The sequence below is a fragment of the Cinclus cinclus genome, chromosome Z, assembly GCF_963662255.1.
Source record: "Cinclus cinclus chromosome Z, bCinCin1.1, whole genome shotgun sequence".
In the NCBI taxonomy this organism is placed as follows: Eukaryota; Metazoa; Chordata; class Aves; order Passeriformes; family Cinclidae; genus Cinclus; species Cinclus cinclus.
The window spans coordinates 51,982,684-52,001,873 of NC_085084.1; the positions used below are offsets into that span (position 1 = coordinate 51,982,684).

The window sequence follows — 19,190 nt, forward strand, 5'->3', positions numbered from 1 at the left end:
TTCAGTCACTCCCACTCTGTGTCCCAGTTGGCCCTTGCCCTAACCCCAACTCTGTGGCATCCCCATGTCCCCTGGTAATTGATCCCTGATGTTTTCCCCACTCCACGGACTTCGACCTGGACCCTGACCAGGCCTTTGTTCTCTGAACCACGGACAGTGCACACACACGCATGGCTGGAATACACATCTCTGTGAAACCTCTGCAAAGGCCCTTCCTGCTTCTTTACCTGCAGACACCTTAACAGATATGCAGGTTGCAACAATTGTTAATAGCAAGCTTCTGATTTTTAGTTGCTTAATGAGGAGAAAAATACTGGAGATGTTAATCTGATATGTGAGCTCATTCTCCATTGCAGATTAATTAGTACAGAATCACCACTGGTGATTCCTTTTGCTTATATTGCAGCTCTCCCAAAGAACAAATACACTGAAATCTTCCATTTCTAGCTAGTGGTGAACACCTAGATATGACAGCCTGTAAGGCCTACTAAAATCCTGATGCAATCTTGTCATTTTAAGCAATTCATAACAAGACCACTAGTAATCTCTCATGCCTGCCTGTGCTTCCATGTTTGTTTCTACTGTACCTTCTGTGGACAGCCAAGTTTTGTTCACATGTCAGTCTTGGACACTGTTATTTGCATTCAAAACAATTCTTGTTATTATTTATACTTAATGACATGCTAGCTGGCCAAAAGGACCCTGACAGAAATTTGCCATCAGGAATGTCTTCCCCAGGAAGGCAGAACCCTGTGGGTGCAGGTGGGGGCTCTGGGGGATGGCCCCACAGGGCAGCAAGTGGCCAGCATGCACACAGTCAGCAGTCAGGGACAGCATTGTCTGGGCACAAGACAGCCCCAGAACCTGGGACGGGATCTGCCCCTCTCTGCTGTACATCAGATCCCATTGTGAATATCACCCTGCATGCCAGGAAAACATCCACAAACTGACTGGAGGTGAGAGGAAGCACCAAGGCAGTGGGGATAGAGCCTCTGCCTTGAGAGGAGAGACTTTGAGGCATGCTGAACTGTTTTTTCTTCCATTCTCATGCCAAGAGTGATAAAAATTATAAAATAAAAAATAATTTGGCTATTATTTGGCAGTTTCTCATGGGCATTTAAACACACAGATACTGAAGGAAACTAAATGACTGAGCTGTCTGCATATAATACTAGTGGGAATTTTCAGAAGTATGTTGAAATGTGAATGTGATAAAATACAGCTGAAAGAACATTTTTAACACAATTAAAATAGGTGGATTAAGTCTGAAAATATATTGCTGAAATAGAAATTTTAATATTTTTGTTAAAGTAGCAATTTAAATTAAAATGCAGCTCTGTTTTCTAAAGTTTAAACAAGCATGTGATATGTACAAAGTTTAGCAGACTACCATTTCTGAAACATGAGAACAGAACAAATATCTGCCCAATACACAACCTCTTCCCTTTACAGCTCTTTTTCTTTCCCTTCCTTGCTCCTTTCAAAGCAATTTCATTAAAGCTAGTTCATCTTGCTGGATTTTTAAACCTCAACAAGCAAGTGATTTTTAATTACTAATTGAAAAATCACTCACTTCTACTGACGATACTGCATCAAAAGTCTATTTTGGATATCAGGTTTCCAACAAATTCACCAGCTTAATACAAAGGAATAAAATAGACTTATTTTTGATTCTTCATTTGTTTTTATTTTGTCTTTGTTTTCTTTTCTTTTTTTTTTTTTTTTTTGTATTTTTAGGGTTTTTTTTAGTTTTGTGGTTGCTTGGTTTTTTTTTGTTTGTTTGGGTTTTTTTGGTTTTTGTTTTTGGGGTGGGGATGGGGGGAAGGGGGCAGAATCAAGCAATGAAAAGTTTATAGAACTTCTTCCAGAATCAATCACTCTCATATTTTCTTCTCTGTATGTTAAAACCAAAAGGAGAAAAAAATCATGCATACATATTCTAAACTCTGTGAATTCCACTTAACTATAACGCAAACATGTGATTTCTAAACAAGAATATATTATCCAATATTCCTCACATTCCTTAGGTGTATTTCTTTATATATTTGAAAAACAACATATTTGATTGGTTAAGACTCATATATATAATAGGATCTGCAAGCTGTTTTTTCACAATTCCAGTTTAAATCATAAAGAATTGATGCAATGCATGCAGGAATAACAGCGCACTTTTTCTGCCATTTAAAAATGCAACACATTTTTTTTACACAGGATGGAAAAGAAGTAAAAAATTCTCATCATGAAGAAAACTGCATCCAGAATTTTCAGCACCAAGTGAAGGAATTGACTCTGAGTACGCATTAAATCCATCTTTTGCTATCTGTGAATTCTCAATAAAATTCTTGGCCCAGGTTCTAGCCCAGAAACTGTACAGTGGGAAAGATACATAGCATCTGAAAGCTGAAGTCAGTGCATGGAGAATGGTCAGCAGATCTGTTTCTGTGACACATGACAGCACAGGGAAAACTCATCTCTGCACAAAAAAACAATCTTCTTAGGGGTAGGCACTACACTGAAAAAAAAAAAAAAATCCTTGAAGGATAATACCCCACCCTTCCTTTTTGTTCAAATCTCACTATCTTCTGATTCTAGTGCAGATCCATTCCTATCGTCATCATAAACAGGAATTATAATTTGTACCTATCACAGCATATTCAAATTCAGGATATTTTTTCAGAGCCCACACTAACCTAGCAGAGGAATAGGGAAGAAATATTTCTACTGAAGGAGGTCATGTAAGGATGACACATTGAAAACCTACATGGAACTGAAATAAGATACCCATTCAAAAAATAATTTCTCTGTAGAATGATAAATTAATAAGACTTCTTAGGGATAAGATGTTGTAAGCATAAAAGATTACACAAAGGCAAAAAAATAATTCACTTATTTTGAAAGCACACTCTAATAACAACCTCTGTGCAGCAAAAAAATACCACACTGGATTATCATTTCAAGGTTGGATATTATATGCTCTATATCCTGTAACAGATTTTTTCAGATCAACTTGCTGTTCAGACTTTATTAACAATCTTGCTTCCCCAAAAGCCTGAAAAAAATCTGGTATGAACAGATTGATCAACATCTTGTAAGTTCTAGTGGAGTACACCCTACCTGTTTGGATTCAGGCCTGCACTGCTAATCTGAAAGCTACAAGGAAGAGAAGCCATGGAAGTCACAGAAGAAAAAAAATGAAGGTGACTTGAATGTAAGCTTCAAATAAGAATTTAGTAAGAAAATTATACAATATTAATCAAAAATGCCAACAAATTAAAGACATTAATTATGATATAAAAATTGCAGTACATGGCAATTTTTTATTGAAACCATGTTGTGCTTATTGCTACTGAAATGAAGGATGAGCAACTCAGGATTTATTCTGATTCTGTGGTCATCCATTCTTTGGTACTCAAGTATTTACAATTCTAAATCTAGATATTAGAAGCAGAGTAAACTTGACAATACAGTTCTTCAAGTAAGTACTTGATTCTGATCTGGGTTTATTCATGCCTGCAAACCCACTTGTTGATTTCTTTATATGAGCATGGAAATATATGTGCTTTGTCTAAAGATATGCTGTACAAAGCCATTTTCAAAACTACACATTCTTTTATATCATCACTGTAAGCTTTATGATAACCATGAGATGAGAATCACAGAATCACATCAATATCCTCAATAAATAAATACTTAAGTAAATAAATAATAAAACAAACAAACAGAAGAAAAGGAAAGGAGACCTAGAGAAAGAGAAACATATTTTCTGGCACTGACAATGAAAATATTAGAATCCAGGCCTTCTGATCATTGGTGTAAACTCTATAATTACCACTGCATTTTACTGATGCTGTAATTACTGCACAGTTCAGAGGTAGGAGTCTCCCAAACCTTTTTTCAGTGTCCTAGACCAGAATAAATTTAATAAATCAGGGCAGACATGATGATGATTTAATAAATCATGGCCCACATGACAGCTAGGAAATATACATGTATACAGGCTTACTTTTAGGTCTGAAAACTGACTTTGGACTCTGAACACAGACAGTGGTTTTTCAGGAGTATACTTTTTCCAGGAATAATAGGTTTGCATAATTTAGTGTGACTCAAAAGGAAGAAGCTTAGGCATTTCTAAGATTCTCTAATCCCTTTGGTGTGTTAACTCCCTTAGACTGTTGAAGCTCCCTAGGCTGCATTGTCCAGACATCATTCTCAGGAGGCAGCCTGGGCCCTAGTGAATGAGCACTGTCCTTTCATTTATAGTGATGCTGAGAGGCATTAACCAGAGGTGGAGGATAGCAGGCAGAGTCTCTAGAACTGCAAGAGACAGCATTGATCACAAACTCTGTCTGTATTCAGTGCAGCTAAGAAAGCTCTGTACACCTTGAAAGCAAGAGAAGCGCTCTTGAGAAGCCTGTGATCTAAAGATCTCTGGTAAGTACATAAGACTCTTTGTAACTACTGAAAAAGCAAAGATGAAAGAATAATCTGTAACTTGTTCCTCTAGTCTGTTTCAAACAATTGATTTGTGAGCATTTGCTAAGAAGTCTACATTACTTCAGATTGCTGTTTGTGTTGCAAACACGGCATCTAGATAGGTATATTCACATGACAAAGAGGTACACATATCTCTGTACATGGTATATATAATATGTGTCCACAAAGAAAGAAAACTAACAGAACATTAAAAATATAGTAGCCCTAAAACAGAATTATGAAAGTACGAGGAATGGTAAATTTGCAAATACCTGAAGAAATGAAATTGCATTTTTTGCTAGCATGATCAGTTAATATTTGTAATGCAGAAAATCACAAACATTTGCACAGCAGTAGAAAAAGGTCTTCTTAGTCAAGGTTGTAGGCTAAGTCCAACAAAAAGGAGTATTTTCCTAAAACATTTAAATGAGCCTCTCATTTCATCATCATCAGCTGTTAAAAGATTACAGATCCTTACACTCGTTTTTGCCTTCATAGAACAATTCAAGGTGAAATTCATGATCTCAGGTGGAAGAGGAAGTTTGGAATACCTCAGGCCAGTATCCTGTCTTTCTTGCAAAAAACCTTTCATATTATTCTTTCATCTACTTGATGCTTACTCTTTACCTGTTTTTAATTAACAAATTCCATAGAACCTATTATATAAATTTTGCCAATTATATAAAAAAGCAATTGCTCATTTTGATGAAGCAACATGTTATAAGACAGTGATGTTGAGTGTTTGCTTTGAAAACCTACTTATAAATATTTTGATTGTAATAACTATTTTAAACTAATTTTCTTCTTGAATTATTTACACTATGTTTCAAAAGACTTCTATTAAAATGCACACATAGAGAGACTTCGACACATAGAGAGCATATTGTACTACTGAAAAAAAGCTACTAGCTTTCAGAATTATGCTCACATAGAGTGGAAACAATGTAGTGCAAGAAGAGCTTCAAGTAATTCAGTGAGGCAAACAGAAAAGCTACTTAATCTGGTAGATCCTAGGAAAATTTTCAGTTGTAGAAGAGAGTTATCTGGAACCGATATTCATATATTTAACTTTGTTAATTACTGTGGTAGACCAAACAGTGTTCTATATCATTATACAAACAATGGCTTGGTTGCATTACAATTTTTCATCTTCCTAATGTGGGAAATGTTTACAACTCTATCTTTCTAAAAATGGCTTCCTTTTCTCCTGTTGCAACATCAGCACTCAATTTAGTCATGGGGCATTTTTGGCAGCTCTGGGACATTGACTCAAAAGCTTTGGAATGTAATTTTTCTTTTTTTTTTTTTTTTTTTTTTTTTTAATGAGTACTGGTGCATTGATTTGCTTTCTAAGAGAAAAATATAGGAGCAGTTAGGAATCCAAAAACTCGATGGTCATGTTTCTTTTTTAAATGGATGTAAATATCATTATCAAGAGGCAGTTAGAAAGACGGTCAGGAGTGTCTTCAGATCTTTTAATATCTGAACACTTGTAGGAAAGGGGCAAATGCCAGTGGTCCATCCCAACTTTTGTGTTACATGATCCATAGGTCTCTGAACATGATCAATACTTTCCCTTTTAAAAGCAGATGAATATTTGAGAGAAAAACTTTTATCTTAAGTCAATTTCACCTGGAGGAAAAATGTAGCAATTATTAAAAGTATAAACTGAGAAACATTCCCAAACACTTGTGATTTTGATCTCTCTGAGGGGATTATTTTCCAGAGAAAATAACAATCTTAAATAATGCCTGGTCTCTGGGTGCAAGAAGAAATACACACAGATCTGCTTTCTACTCCAAATTACTTAGGTCAATATTACAGTTTTTTCAGGAGAAAATAATGATTTTCAAGTAATTGGATCATCAGCAGCATATATAGGAGTGTCATAACTTCCACCAGAGACCTCTTACATACAAAAAGCAAATACAAGATAAGACAAGTCAGAGGAAAGTTTTCTTTGTGTTTTAAAGGGCTTGCTTTTCTTCTTACTGTGTAATGATGTAGAGAATTTCTAGACAGTAACTTTATCTCAGGATCAGACCTCAGCACAGAAACCTTTGGATTTAATCTGAAGTTTTAAACAATTGCTCAGTAAAGCAGACACTTTTTATAGAGTTACCTCAGAATTCCCGAGTACCCAAATTATCATCCCTTACTTGCAGGAACACATAAAGAGAACTTCCCCAAAAATGTAGGAGCATAATCCTTGAGACGTTCTTTAAACTAGGAACTTCCTGAACCTTAAGGTTTCTGTTTAAATTCAATATATTTTGAATTACTTTCCCCAGGTTCTTAAATTGTTTTCTATATTTTCCCCAGAAGAAGTAGGAAAACACCATAACTTAGGAATTGTTAAATACGCCTCAGAGGCTTCAGCTGAATAATTTTGTTAGTGTAATCTCAGCAATTGACTTTGAACAAGACAGAAAATTATAAAAACATAAATCCTCCTCTGGCTTCTAGTAATTTTCTCTCTGACAAAAATGGTGATGGAGATACACCACATACAAGCCTAGGGTTTAGTGCTTATATTAAAAGGCAAAGTAAGAAAATATGACTGTTTTCTCCAATGCTGGAAATATAATTAAAAGATGAATAAAGTATTTCTCTGAGTCATTTCAATGACCAAGATAAAGCCTTTACATAGGATGCCTATTTTTCATTGGACTGAATATCACAGTGCAAGATATTTTTGATAACCTGTACTTTTAAACACAATCTTGCTAACAATTGCTTAAAACAGTCTTGCAAGCAGGTAGTGTATTTCCTCACGGCATCTTTACTTTAGTGACAGCTTACTAGAAAACAAGAGCTCTTTTCATGTGTCCAACTTTTGCTGAGAACTGCAAGACATTACTACAGCATAATTGCCAACAGCTTTTAATACATAGGCCCAGAAAGCTATCTAAGTCTGCTCACTTTTTGTGGCTATTCTGTCATAATGTTAAAGACTTATCTGGTCCCTCAGGAAGTACATATCTTTGCCTAAACAGCTGTGGAGTTACAGGGACACTATTTTTCTACATCAGAAGTGAATCAATAATTTTGGATGCTCTCAGCTACCCAAAAAATATTGGTAACTTGGTCTTTTTTAGAGGAGTGAAGATGCATACTTGAGAAAATATCTTAAAAATACAGATCACCATCCCGAATCTTCTCAGAAAGCATCAAGTCAGTTCATGTCATCATCAAGGGAAAATGCAAAGTTTAAAGACTTTCTAAATTATAGTTAAGACACTAGCTGGCCAGTATTCACTGTAGCTCTGTGTGCACACCAGTTTTGAAAAGATGAAAACAGAAAACCTTACCTTGTAAGACACAGGGCTTCTGAAAAGAACCAGAGTGGGATATTTATTGGGGAACTATTATAAAAGATAGTTAGATATATTTTTATGTTTTAGAAAAACACTTTTACACTGCTTTTCTCATTAGATACACCATTATCTCACTTGAGACTAGTGGAATGAAAGGATTGGTCCTATGAATTGGAAATTATTGATCCTGAAATACAGAAATACAGTTTTTGCTTTTTTTTTCTGCAAAATTATAACAGCTTCTATAACATTTTTTGTATCACTCCAGTTGAGCTACTTGTAGCATTTTGTTGGATATCTTAATAATCACGTACTTTGATTTGTAGATGCCTTACCTGTTATCTTTAGCTTGACAGACAATGATGGTGAGCAGTCAGGACTTCATTTGAGGTCAATAGTTCCCCCCTCAACTTAATGTTGTGTCAGGTGAGGTAAATTGAAAAAAAATGGATCCTTGTGTCTCAAAGCACTCAAGAAAAATAGATGGTTTTCACCTTAACATCTACCTTTGAACCTTTGAATCTACATCCATAACATATCCTGTATGTGCTACAGAGATTTTGGAAAACAAATTCAATATTAGTTATGAAGAAGAAATTTTGAATAAGTGCTAAATAAAGACCTGGTTGAAACCAGTGCTTACCTTTGAAAGAGACTATATGGCTTACAGTGAACTAGTTACATAGATTTTAAATATTTCAGGCAAAATACCAAAAAGTTATTTCAAGTTCTTCCATACTACCTGTTGCCTACCAAATCAGTCACATAACCACAATGTTATGTGCTTCAGTAGTAGAAGATGGTATCACAGAGATTGGTAAAGTTCTTTAAATCATATGCAAATGTAGATTGCAAAGTCATATTTTCTGGGCACTATTCAGTGTAGATGTGTTCTCAGGCACTTATAACTGTGCAGAAAGAAGATCACAGGTATGTTACAGGAACCATGAAAGCAATTTAAAAAAAATAAGAACACTGCCTTGAAGTGAAATCTATCAATATTTTGCAGAGTATTTTATGCTTGTTGGAACATAAAACACTTATAAACATGCATACAACCAGCAGAACTGAGAAAAACAACAAATCGCAAGTGACATAATTGTAATAAAGTGCCATTTTCTTCTCTGGACCACAGCAAATAAATGGCTTTAAAGAGGAACAATTACAGGCATTCTAGGAACAAAGCAATTGCTTAATAAAATCCTGAAGTGCTGTAAAATTACCTGAAATGGTAGAATAAAGTGTTGATTTTAACTGTATTTTAATAATATTAAAGCACAAAGGAAAACTTGTCTGAGAGCAGATGGGTTAGCAAAACTGCAGTGGATTGTTTAATGCCTTCACTATTTTTGCTTACTATTTTCTTTGACCTGAGCAGTAAGACTTATTAAAAGACATCCACCCTTCTGAAGTCCTAGTTCTACACAATCCCACCAATGATAATTGGACAACAATCCCTCATGTACAAAGAAAGATAACCTAAGAAAGATAAAACTTGATTAAAAAGGGGCTAACATTGGCTGTGCCAACACAAATTCCTAGAATCATCCAATCCTACAAAGTAAATGAATACTTAATCCTATGAAGTATTTAATCACTAAAATGCATCACCAGTTTCTGGTTATATCAAATGCTAATGTGCCACTGCTTCTGTTAAACCACAATTTGTTAGACATCAAGACGTATCAGCCCTTGAGAATATCAGAAAGTTTACAAAATTACAGAAGACATGAGACTGAAAGTCAAAGTGAGTCATCTGGTCCAACCTCCCTGCTCAAGCAGGGTCATCTCAGAGCACATGGCATTGGATCATGTCCAGATGGCTCTTGAATATCTCTTCTGTAGGGGACAACTCTACAACCTCTCTGGGCAATGTGTTCCAGTGCTCGGTCACTGCACAGAAAAGACGCTCCTCATCCTGTTCAGGTGGAGCTGCCTGTGTGTCAGTTTGTGCCCATTGCGTCTCGTGCTGTTGTTTGGCACAACTGAGCAGAGCCTGGATCCATCCATTGACACCCTCCCTTTAGGTACTTGTACGTATCTATCAGGTCCCCTCTCCATTGCCTCTTCTTAAGACTGAAGAGGCTCAGGTCCCTCAGCCCTTCCTTGCAAGATGGATGGTCTAGTACCTTAATCATCTTGGTAGAGAAAATTTGATGCAGTTTAAAATCTGCTGGCTTGTTTCATTTTATATTAAAGCCAGATTATACATGACTCTCAAGTTACTTCTACATTCTTCTCTTCAAAAATATCAACTGCTCGACGACATGGAATCCTTCAGACTGAAAATAAATATCTTGCCGAGCATATACAGAAGAGAGTGAAAATATATTTTTCATAAAATTGTTTTTGTGTTTATTAGATTTCTCATTACATTTAATAAAATTATTCCTTTAAAATCATTATAAATTTTATGTAACCTATTAATTTATCTTTACTCATTCATATTTAATGAAAATAATCTCCCTTTGCATGTACAAAGCAAACAATGGTAACAATTTAGACTGCCAAAATTCCGAATAAGAAAAAATACCATTAGAAAGCAGAAGACCCATCTGTGTGTTTTTTTGAAAATGTTTGTGTTTAAATTATAAAAACTCATATGCATTAACCCCCATGAGCCCTCCATATGAACATTCCTTATTACACAGAATTTACAATATTTTTAGGATAACATTTTCAACTTAAACAAACTAATTTCATTACTTTCTATAGATTAATGAAACAGAATGAAAGACCTATCACAAAAATCTGTATTCCTGCAATAATTTCTTATAAAATGTTTTGGAATAATAGAAGATTCCTACCGGGTCTTCTGTTTTGTGGTTATTCAGCAAATCAGAGAGGAAATCATCGTGAAGACTTTCTCTCCGAATCAATGTAAATTCACGAAGGAAAACTGCTCCTTGATTTTGATCTCCAAAAACCTAGAAGGAAAACATGATATTAGGAAATTCTAAATTTTAATTCTGTCATAGACATGATCCTAATATACAAAAAAATATGGTCAGAAGGTTAAAAGGCTAATTAATGGTCCTCTGTCTTCCATTACTACACTTGTTCTAACCAGACAGCATTGCCATTAATGAGAACACTGACATGTATTTAAGGAATGCCAGTACGGTTATAAATAATTTCCATTTATATGAAGTTATGTTGTAGAAGAAGTCTCTATATTATTTGGAAGAAGTTTCTATATTGATATGTACATCTATGGTTTATAAGACAGTTAACATTTAAAAACTCTTTTGTGAAATTAGTTAATATTTAAATTGTATTTTTACTTTATAAAACAGATAATGTTTGTCCAGCATTTTGACTGCTCTATCCTAAGAAGATAGATCTTAAAACTTTGAAGGGACAGGAAAAAATTATTTAAAAGTACTTTGCCTAGTAAATTCCAATATGCACATGCATTCAAAAAATGCATGTAAACTAACTTTGTGCCTATTGTTATTTTAGGAATATATACATATGTAAACTGCCTGAGAAAGAGGTTGTTTCATCAGTTGTTAACTAACCAATTACTATCAAAGTGTCCTAGGCACAATTAAGACATTTTTATAGATTTTAGAAATGAATAATGAAAACAAATACACATTCTTCAAGTTCTCATATCTATTTTTCTTTGTTCAAGCCAAAGAACTTTTTTAGGTATAACGTAAAAGTTTTGGAAACCAGTGAAATATCAGAGAGGGTTTTGGAACATGTCAGAACATTGTTGTTTCACTAGACAGACTCTAAGAAATTCCACTACAGGTGAAATATCCATAAACATTGTTAACAACCAGGGACTGTCGTATCTCTGGAAATCAAGTAGATTTTACCAGCACTTCATAACTTATTTGGAAGATCATTCAGTTTGAGAGAACAGTTTGTTTTATCAAAATGACTAAGTAAGAATACATTAATATTTGTCAACAGCAACCATGACACTAGTGTGAATTAGGCAAATGCCATTACCAAAAATAATTTATTTATATGAGATTCTGATTTATGTTCCAGAAAAGTAAAAAAGTATTGGTTTTATGTTATCCATTTCAGAGATGGATACTAGATAAAATGCTATAATATACTATAATTAGGTACAGAGGATATAGTATTTCCTTACTATGATAAGCACACTCACAAGAGCTGCAATTACTACCTTTTACTAAGAAGAAAGTCTGTGGTCTGCCATTTCTATTATGGTTATTTCTTCTACTCATCCTTCTGTATAGCCACGTGCCAGAGTTAATCTGTCTTTGCATATTCTAACTGAGAAGTTCAAAGGGCCGGTGAGCAACATAACATTGTAGTGGTCCAGTGGGAGAATGAAGTACAGATTTGCCTTCCATTCCCTACAAATGAGTTGGTATTGCTTTTTTGGAGGAGTCTCTGCCAGCTAGGAACTTAGATCAGAGCTTCTGTAAAGCCAGGTCAATTATAATGGGCTGACTAGAAGAAGATGATCTAATTAATTTCCGGGGGAGGGGGGCGGGGAGGGAACGACTGTAATTTCTATGAAGTGGGTAATGGGAAGAATGAAGAGTCCCTGAATCCAAACTATATGCTCCTAAATATAATAGATGTTCTATTGGATGTAAAATTCTTGCCTCTTAGTAGTGAAATAGAACGCACTTTTCTTCCAGTTGCTTTGAGATCCTCAGCTGTAAATTTTTAAATTTTTTTTAAAAACACAAGAGAAAAAGCACATCCCATAAAAGGAATAGTTTTACAGGAGTAGGGTTTTAAAATTTATAGTTAGCTTCCCATCTTGTGGATAACATTGAGAGATACACCCACTGATTTTTTTTTTCTTATATTATTGAGTTATAACAATGAATGTCATAACATCCTCAGGGGTGTCTGAGGAAAAGATATGCATGTGCCCCAAAGAAAAAGACGCTCTATAACAGACATGTATTCTTTTAGGACATCGTTATCATACAAATAAAAATGTTCTTGAAATAGGTAATACTTCATAAAAATGTTTCAATTCAAGACTGGCAAAAACTGTTCAAATAGTTAAAGCTATTTCAAGAAAGGAAATCTGTTTTTTATTTTACTTTGAAATAATAACATCCACTTGTGATTTTAAACATATGTGATCACAAAAACTAGTAATAAAATTATAAAATTATATAATTGTATATGTTAGAAAAGATCTGTAAAATCATCAGTCCAATTTTTAATCCAGCACTGCCAAGTCCACCACTAAACCAAGTCCCTAAGTGCTTTCATCCAGATGTCTTTTAAATAACCCCAGGGATGGTGACTCAACTATGTGCCTGGGTAGCTGGTTGCAACGCTTGTCAGCTTTTTCTGTGATTAATTTTTCTTGTATCTCCTCTAAACCTTCCCAGCAAAACTTGAGGCTGTTTCATCTTATCCTATTGCTTGTTAATTGGAGAAGAGATAAGACTGAGACTCCTCTTCTCCAGGCTAAGAACCCTCAACTACCCTAACACTTTCCTCATGAGACTTGTGCTCCAGACCCTTCATCATCTCCATTTCCCCTCTCTGGACGTGCTCCAGCACCTCAGTGTCCTTCCTGTTACAAAGGACCTAAAACTGAACCCAGGATTTGAGGTGTGTCCTCAGCAGTGCCAAGTACAGGAGGACAATCCCTGTCCTGGTCCTGCTGGCCACACTATTGCTGGAACAGCCCAGGATGCCACTGTCCTTCTTGGCCACCTGGGCACTGCTGGCTCATGTTCAGCCACTGTCCCCAGCACCCCCAGGTCCTTTACCCATTGGGCAGCTTTGCAGCCACTCTGCCCCCAGTCTGTGGCACTGCTCGGGGTTGTTGTGACCCAAGTGCAGGACATGGCACCAGGCCTTGTTGAACATCATGCCACTGGCCTTGCATCAACCCCGCCTGTCCAGATCCCTGTGTCACTAATTTCAGAAGACAAACTACAAACAATGTAAAGAGTCACTTTGTAACCAATGATTCACCTTCCAATTTGCTTATTTTGTTCCTATGAAAATACCCCCAGATTCCAAAAATTCTTTTCCTTATAAGACCAGTCAGCTTGTTGTTACTAAAATTCCAATCAGTTTTTCAAAATAAATGAAATTTTTCCATAAAGAATGCATATGCAATATCACTAATATCAATAAATCATTGCTAAGCTTTAAAACTTAACTGTCTACCATATCAACATTAATGCTCTGACTATTTCTATTGCATAGGTGGGAAAGAGGTGTCAGAGGCACTATTCTGAAAGAAGGAACAGAGCTAAGGGGTAAAAAAAAAATGACACTGGGATCCTGAAGATGAAGGAAAATATGAGAATAAAAGAATCAGAAGAGCAGTAATGAAAGAATGGAAGTAAAGGAAGAATAAAAATAATATTTTGCTTTTAATTTAGCAAATATGAATGGTAAAGTTGTAAAAAAAATGAAGATAACTGAAAGTATGTGGTCATCTAAGAAGGTTATTCTTTGCCTGATTCTGCCTTTTCTGCTTTGAGTAGCAGCTCACTCTGAGTTCGCTTTAACTTACACATCATCTGATAAAACATACTTCAAGTAGATTATCTTCATCCATTAAAGATGAGTGTCAGTACATTGGAATAATGTCCTGAAATATTGTTTTCCATTTTTCAAGTATTCCTTGAAGTCTTGGCTACATATATAAGACCATTTCATTCTCTCAGGAAACCTATTTTCATTGTAACACAACCATCATATTTCTCATCTATCTTCACTCAATTTTTGATTAGCTTAGAAAATATCTCCAAAAATACTCCAAAATAGCCTTTCTTAAGCAGTGAGCAAACCATACAAAGAAAGAGTGGCCTAACAGAAATCTTACCTGTAGCAGCAGCAGTCATAAGTTTCAATATGTGACTTTTCAAGATTTTGTGTTCAACATTGTAAATGAGGTTTCACAAGTGCAGATGAAAATCAAAAGCATATCATCTAAGTTTCTCAGCATGAGGAAGATATCTAGGTATTCAGTTGCTCAAGTTGCTCAGCTGCAAGGGAGTCTTTTATGAAATTAATATGAGATGAAATTCCAGCAAATGCCTAAGCAATAATATTTTTCTCATTTTTCGGTTTCTTGTTATGTTTCTTGTTATCTCTCTTAAATCAATGCAAAACAGAAATCGTTCCATTGGTGTGAGTCCATATGACAGAAATTTTTGAGGAGTCAGGCTGACAAATACATAATCAGAAAATAAAAGACCCAACACAAAACAGCAAATGAAAAGATGTATCCCAGCCAACACTCTCCCTTTATTTATTTCCTCTTGTTAAAGAGGATTACCTTGCTAACTAGCACTGTGAATCCTTGATTTTCTTGACAGAAACAAACTAAAACAGGAAACATGTCAGAATTTAAGGTATTAAATAACAGAAAGGGTAGCAGTGACATTTATAATGAGGGGTGAGGAATGCAGGCTTTAAGAAGCCAAGTTATTGCACATTGCCTTTTTGTAGACTAAACTGCACTCCAAACACCATAACAACTTGTGCATGTATTTCAACTCTGAATTACTCCCCATAAAACCCAACAACAACATTCCACTTTACTGCCCACACTTCCAACACAGAGTGCCACATTTTTATATGGGTGACAAGAGCTTTACTGCATCCTTCAGCCCTGCCAATCATGCAAGAAGAAAAGGCATCCCAGAAGACTCAAAGGTGTGTACAAGCAGCTTCTAGCTGTCAAATAAACTTGATTCCTACCACTATTGCCTCGAGAAATTGTTTTAAAAAAACTTGTGGGGAATTCTGAAATAAGAAATTATTACTATTGGCTTTAATCTGGCACAGATTTGTGCTGCAATGTTGATCCAAATGTTCTTTTCTTTATTCTCCAAAACGAAATTAGAAGAGGGGTAAGTAGAGGGAGGCACAAGTCTAATACCAGGTCCCAAATTCAGAAGCAATTATACTCTGGCTCAAAATCTAAATTCTGAAATCTGTTAGTCTTCACTAAAGTCCATGTAAGAATTTAAAATATGCAGAAATATTGCTGCCCAATTCTGCCACGTTTAATCATTCTGAACACTTTTCATTCCTCCATGGGGACCCAGAAAGCTATGCACAATTTAAAATCTATTCTGCATGTCACCTTCTGGGAATTTCTTGCATATAAGCACACTATGTTTCTAAGAGAAACATATCCTAAAGGAGATACTACCCTATTTAATTAAGGACATCATTCTCCAAGCTATGTTTCCTTATTATATGTTTCAGAAATGTTCAAAATTTTCCAAATGAATTTTCTAAGTCCCCATAGGGAACAATGCAGATTCAGGTGTACAGAGAGACTGTGCCAATGCATTTGTAAAAGGTCTTAAAATGTTAAGTGTTTTCTGTCATGCAGTCAATTCTTGCTTTAAACCAAAGACTAGAAGAATCCATATAAGAGATAAGGTAGAATCCAAGGTAAAAAACCTGATATTTAGACAGAGGTAGCAGCAGCTCTAGTTTAGATTTTTCTTTCTCTTTCATAATTTCTGTCTCACAGATTGGACTCTAGAGCTGTGAAGATGACTATTCTCCCAATGGAAAATCCCTCCCCTTCCATGAAATTTAATTTTCTTTGTATTAGTTCAAACAAATGGTTTTATTTCCAAAACAACGAGGAAAAAAACAATAAAACTTTTATTTTTCTTTAATTTTTATGACCTTGGACATCATGATATGTTTAATTTCTAGGCCTCTGTTGTAAAGCTAAAGCAATTGTGGGCTTTCTTAATAAATCATCCACATATGATGGCATTAAGGTCCCAGTGCTTAATGTCCTGTGACATTCCCAGTGCATATTCCTGTGATAAATGTGCTCGTGTGAGTGTAGTTAGTTTTCATATGAGCCACTCCATTGCAGGTAGGCTGGACAGTCACCCTCCATTACTGGTATTCTGGAGTGTTGTCAATGTGCAAAAAATGTTTATTACCACGTGAGAAGGCAGAAGAAAACTCAGGTGATTGTCCACACATCTCTCATGCAGCAAATAGGGCATGAGAAAGCACTCAGATTCTCAGCAGATTAACTGTGGTCAGTTCTTCACCTTCAATTCTTTATTTCCCTTGGCAAAGATTCAGCAGCTCTGCTGAAGGTGGAAGAGACTGTCCCACGTCAAAGCTAACTGCTGTCATCATATTTCTTTCTGTCTTTCCTGTAAGTAAGGTTTGAAGGGAATTTCTCTTTGTTCATGAACATTTTTTTTTTTAAGGTAACCTTTAGAGGTTAGTTTTACAGTTTTTCCTTTCATGGACAGATAATAGCTCGTTCTTGCCTTACAATACTTAGATTTTATGGTTTTGATTTCCAGCTTACTAGCTGTCTTTCAAATGGAAGAAAGGGTTGTCTAGACTTATGCACTAAATAAATTCTAAGCCAGTATTTTCAACTACTGCAGTATCTTCTTCTAATAGCTCAAAATAAGATTGCGTGCCCTGGGCAGAAAAGGTTACATGAGGGAAGGAATGAAACAAAAAGACTTTACCACTGTGGAAAACAATTTTTTCCTGAGACCTGACCATCAATAATATTGCTTTCTGATTCCAGTCTTTCCAAACAGATATTATTATAATTTTTAAATTAACAGCCAGTGTCTTAGGAAATTGGCTAGTGTTTGTAGTGGGTTTGTATGTTTAGAATTTTTAAAGAATAAGGATGTTCTTCTTTGGCTTCTCACATGATGCCTTAAAATACAAGCCCCAGTAGCAATGTATTTCCCAAGGGAATGTTTTATTCAACAGTGAAATGTTCCCACTAGAAATCTTTTTGCTAGTCTTGAAATATATTTAATCTTTTTTCTATCCTCCTTGCCTTTCCACAGAGACTGAATTCATTATTATCCTAATGGTAATATCCTGACTTCTTTTAAAGTTCTGTGAAGGAAATGTGGGTTTGTGCTAATTATTTTCAGTTCTTAAACAACCACAATAGCAGAGTCTGGTTAATGTTTTCATTGAAGGAATTATTTAAGCTCCATTTCAGTCTCTCATTATAAATGAACAAAAGAAACAAAGAGTGATTTGCACTCAAGAATTACAGCTTGAAGTGTCCCTCAGACAAAACCACCAGCTACTAAAATCTTCAACAGACATTAGCAATGATGGGGATAAATTTGTTAAAGCATGCACATGCCTACACTTGACCCACAGTGTACTAGTAAGAGAGAAAGCCAATATGGCCCCACTAAATGGAGGGGCAAAAATGCAGTATGCACAAAAACACAGCAATTATCTGGCTGCCAGGCAACCAAAGCCAAAAAAAGAAAAACAAAAACACAAAAAGAAACCCAAAAAACAACAACAAAATCCCCAAAACAAAAAAAAACTAAAAAAAGGTAAAAGGAAGGAGAGAGAGGGAAAGTAAAGAAAGAACAAGAAAAGAAAAAAAAGCAAACTGTGGGGATAAAAAAGATGAAGCCAAATAGAAGCAAAAACCCCAAAGCCATAGAAATCCTTTAAAATCCTGCTGATTAGAACCTTCTTTCTGGCTGTAGCTATCACAAAAGGCATCAAGGTTAAAAAGCTTCATTAACAAGAGCTGAAATAATAATTCAAAACATTAACTAGTTCCTCATTTACTAGATAAATGGGAGATATTTAAATCAGTCTGGCTTCTTATCTTCATGAATGTTATAAAAAAAAATATAAAATTCTCCTGTGATTTGAACAAGATTGTGTCCATAGCCTAAACAGATTTGCTTTCCAAAACAAGCCAAATAAATACTATTATTACAAATAATTGAAAGCAGACACACAAATTTCTATGATACAAAATTAAAATCAAAAGATGAGGTCTACAGAATTAATTTTCTGCTGTTTCTTTCACTGCCTTACTTGATTGACCATGAACAGCTACTGAACGATTAACTCAACTGTAAATATTTAGAAGCTGCACCAGTTTTTAAATGGCCAGAATTAGTATGTGTTGTGCAAGTAACATGGATTAGAATGGATTAGATTGTGGAGCAACTAACATCTTTAGAAATCATTGTATAGACCTCAGCACGTTCATTTATCAATACACCTTGTCACTGATCTGCAGTATTTTCCTAAGGGACAAAATAGAAACTGTTTTGTCAAAACTATGTTAAATTGCATGAACAAATAATCATCTAAGATTAGCAAGATCATTCATTACCAAATGTCATCTAAACAACAGTAATGGATTTCAAATTGTTATTGGCATGAAAGTAAGCATAAAATAAGATTGACCATTGTTTTGCAACATATATCACAATTAGCGGTACTTAAATTACCACAATTTATCTTGTTATTTTTGAGTATATTAGAAAAAAATATAGTAATGCAACTTTCCCAAAGTGAGAAAAGAAGAAATAACAAATATGCATTCAGGAAAAAAATTGAATTGATAACCTAATTTAATCCAGAGAGTGAATAATTTAAAGAAGTAATTATTTTTCTTCCTGTTTGAAT

At 35.1% G+C, this 19,190-nt stretch overlaps 1 protein-coding gene across 1 annotated transcript in view; it reads right to left on the reverse strand.

Annotated features, from left to right (window-relative positions):
- ADAMTSL1 (ADAMTS like 1) overlaps nucleotides 1–19,190 on the reverse strand; it is a 385,383-nt gene that overhangs the window by 286,080 nt on the left and 80,113 nt on the right. Inside the window, exon 2 of the mRNA XM_062513020.1 lies at nucleotides 10,598–10,717. Within this exon, the coding sequence (XP_062369004.1) occupies nucleotides 10,598–10,717 (120 nt within the window). The remainder of the gene's footprint in view (nucleotides 1–10,597; nucleotides 10,718–19,190) is intronic.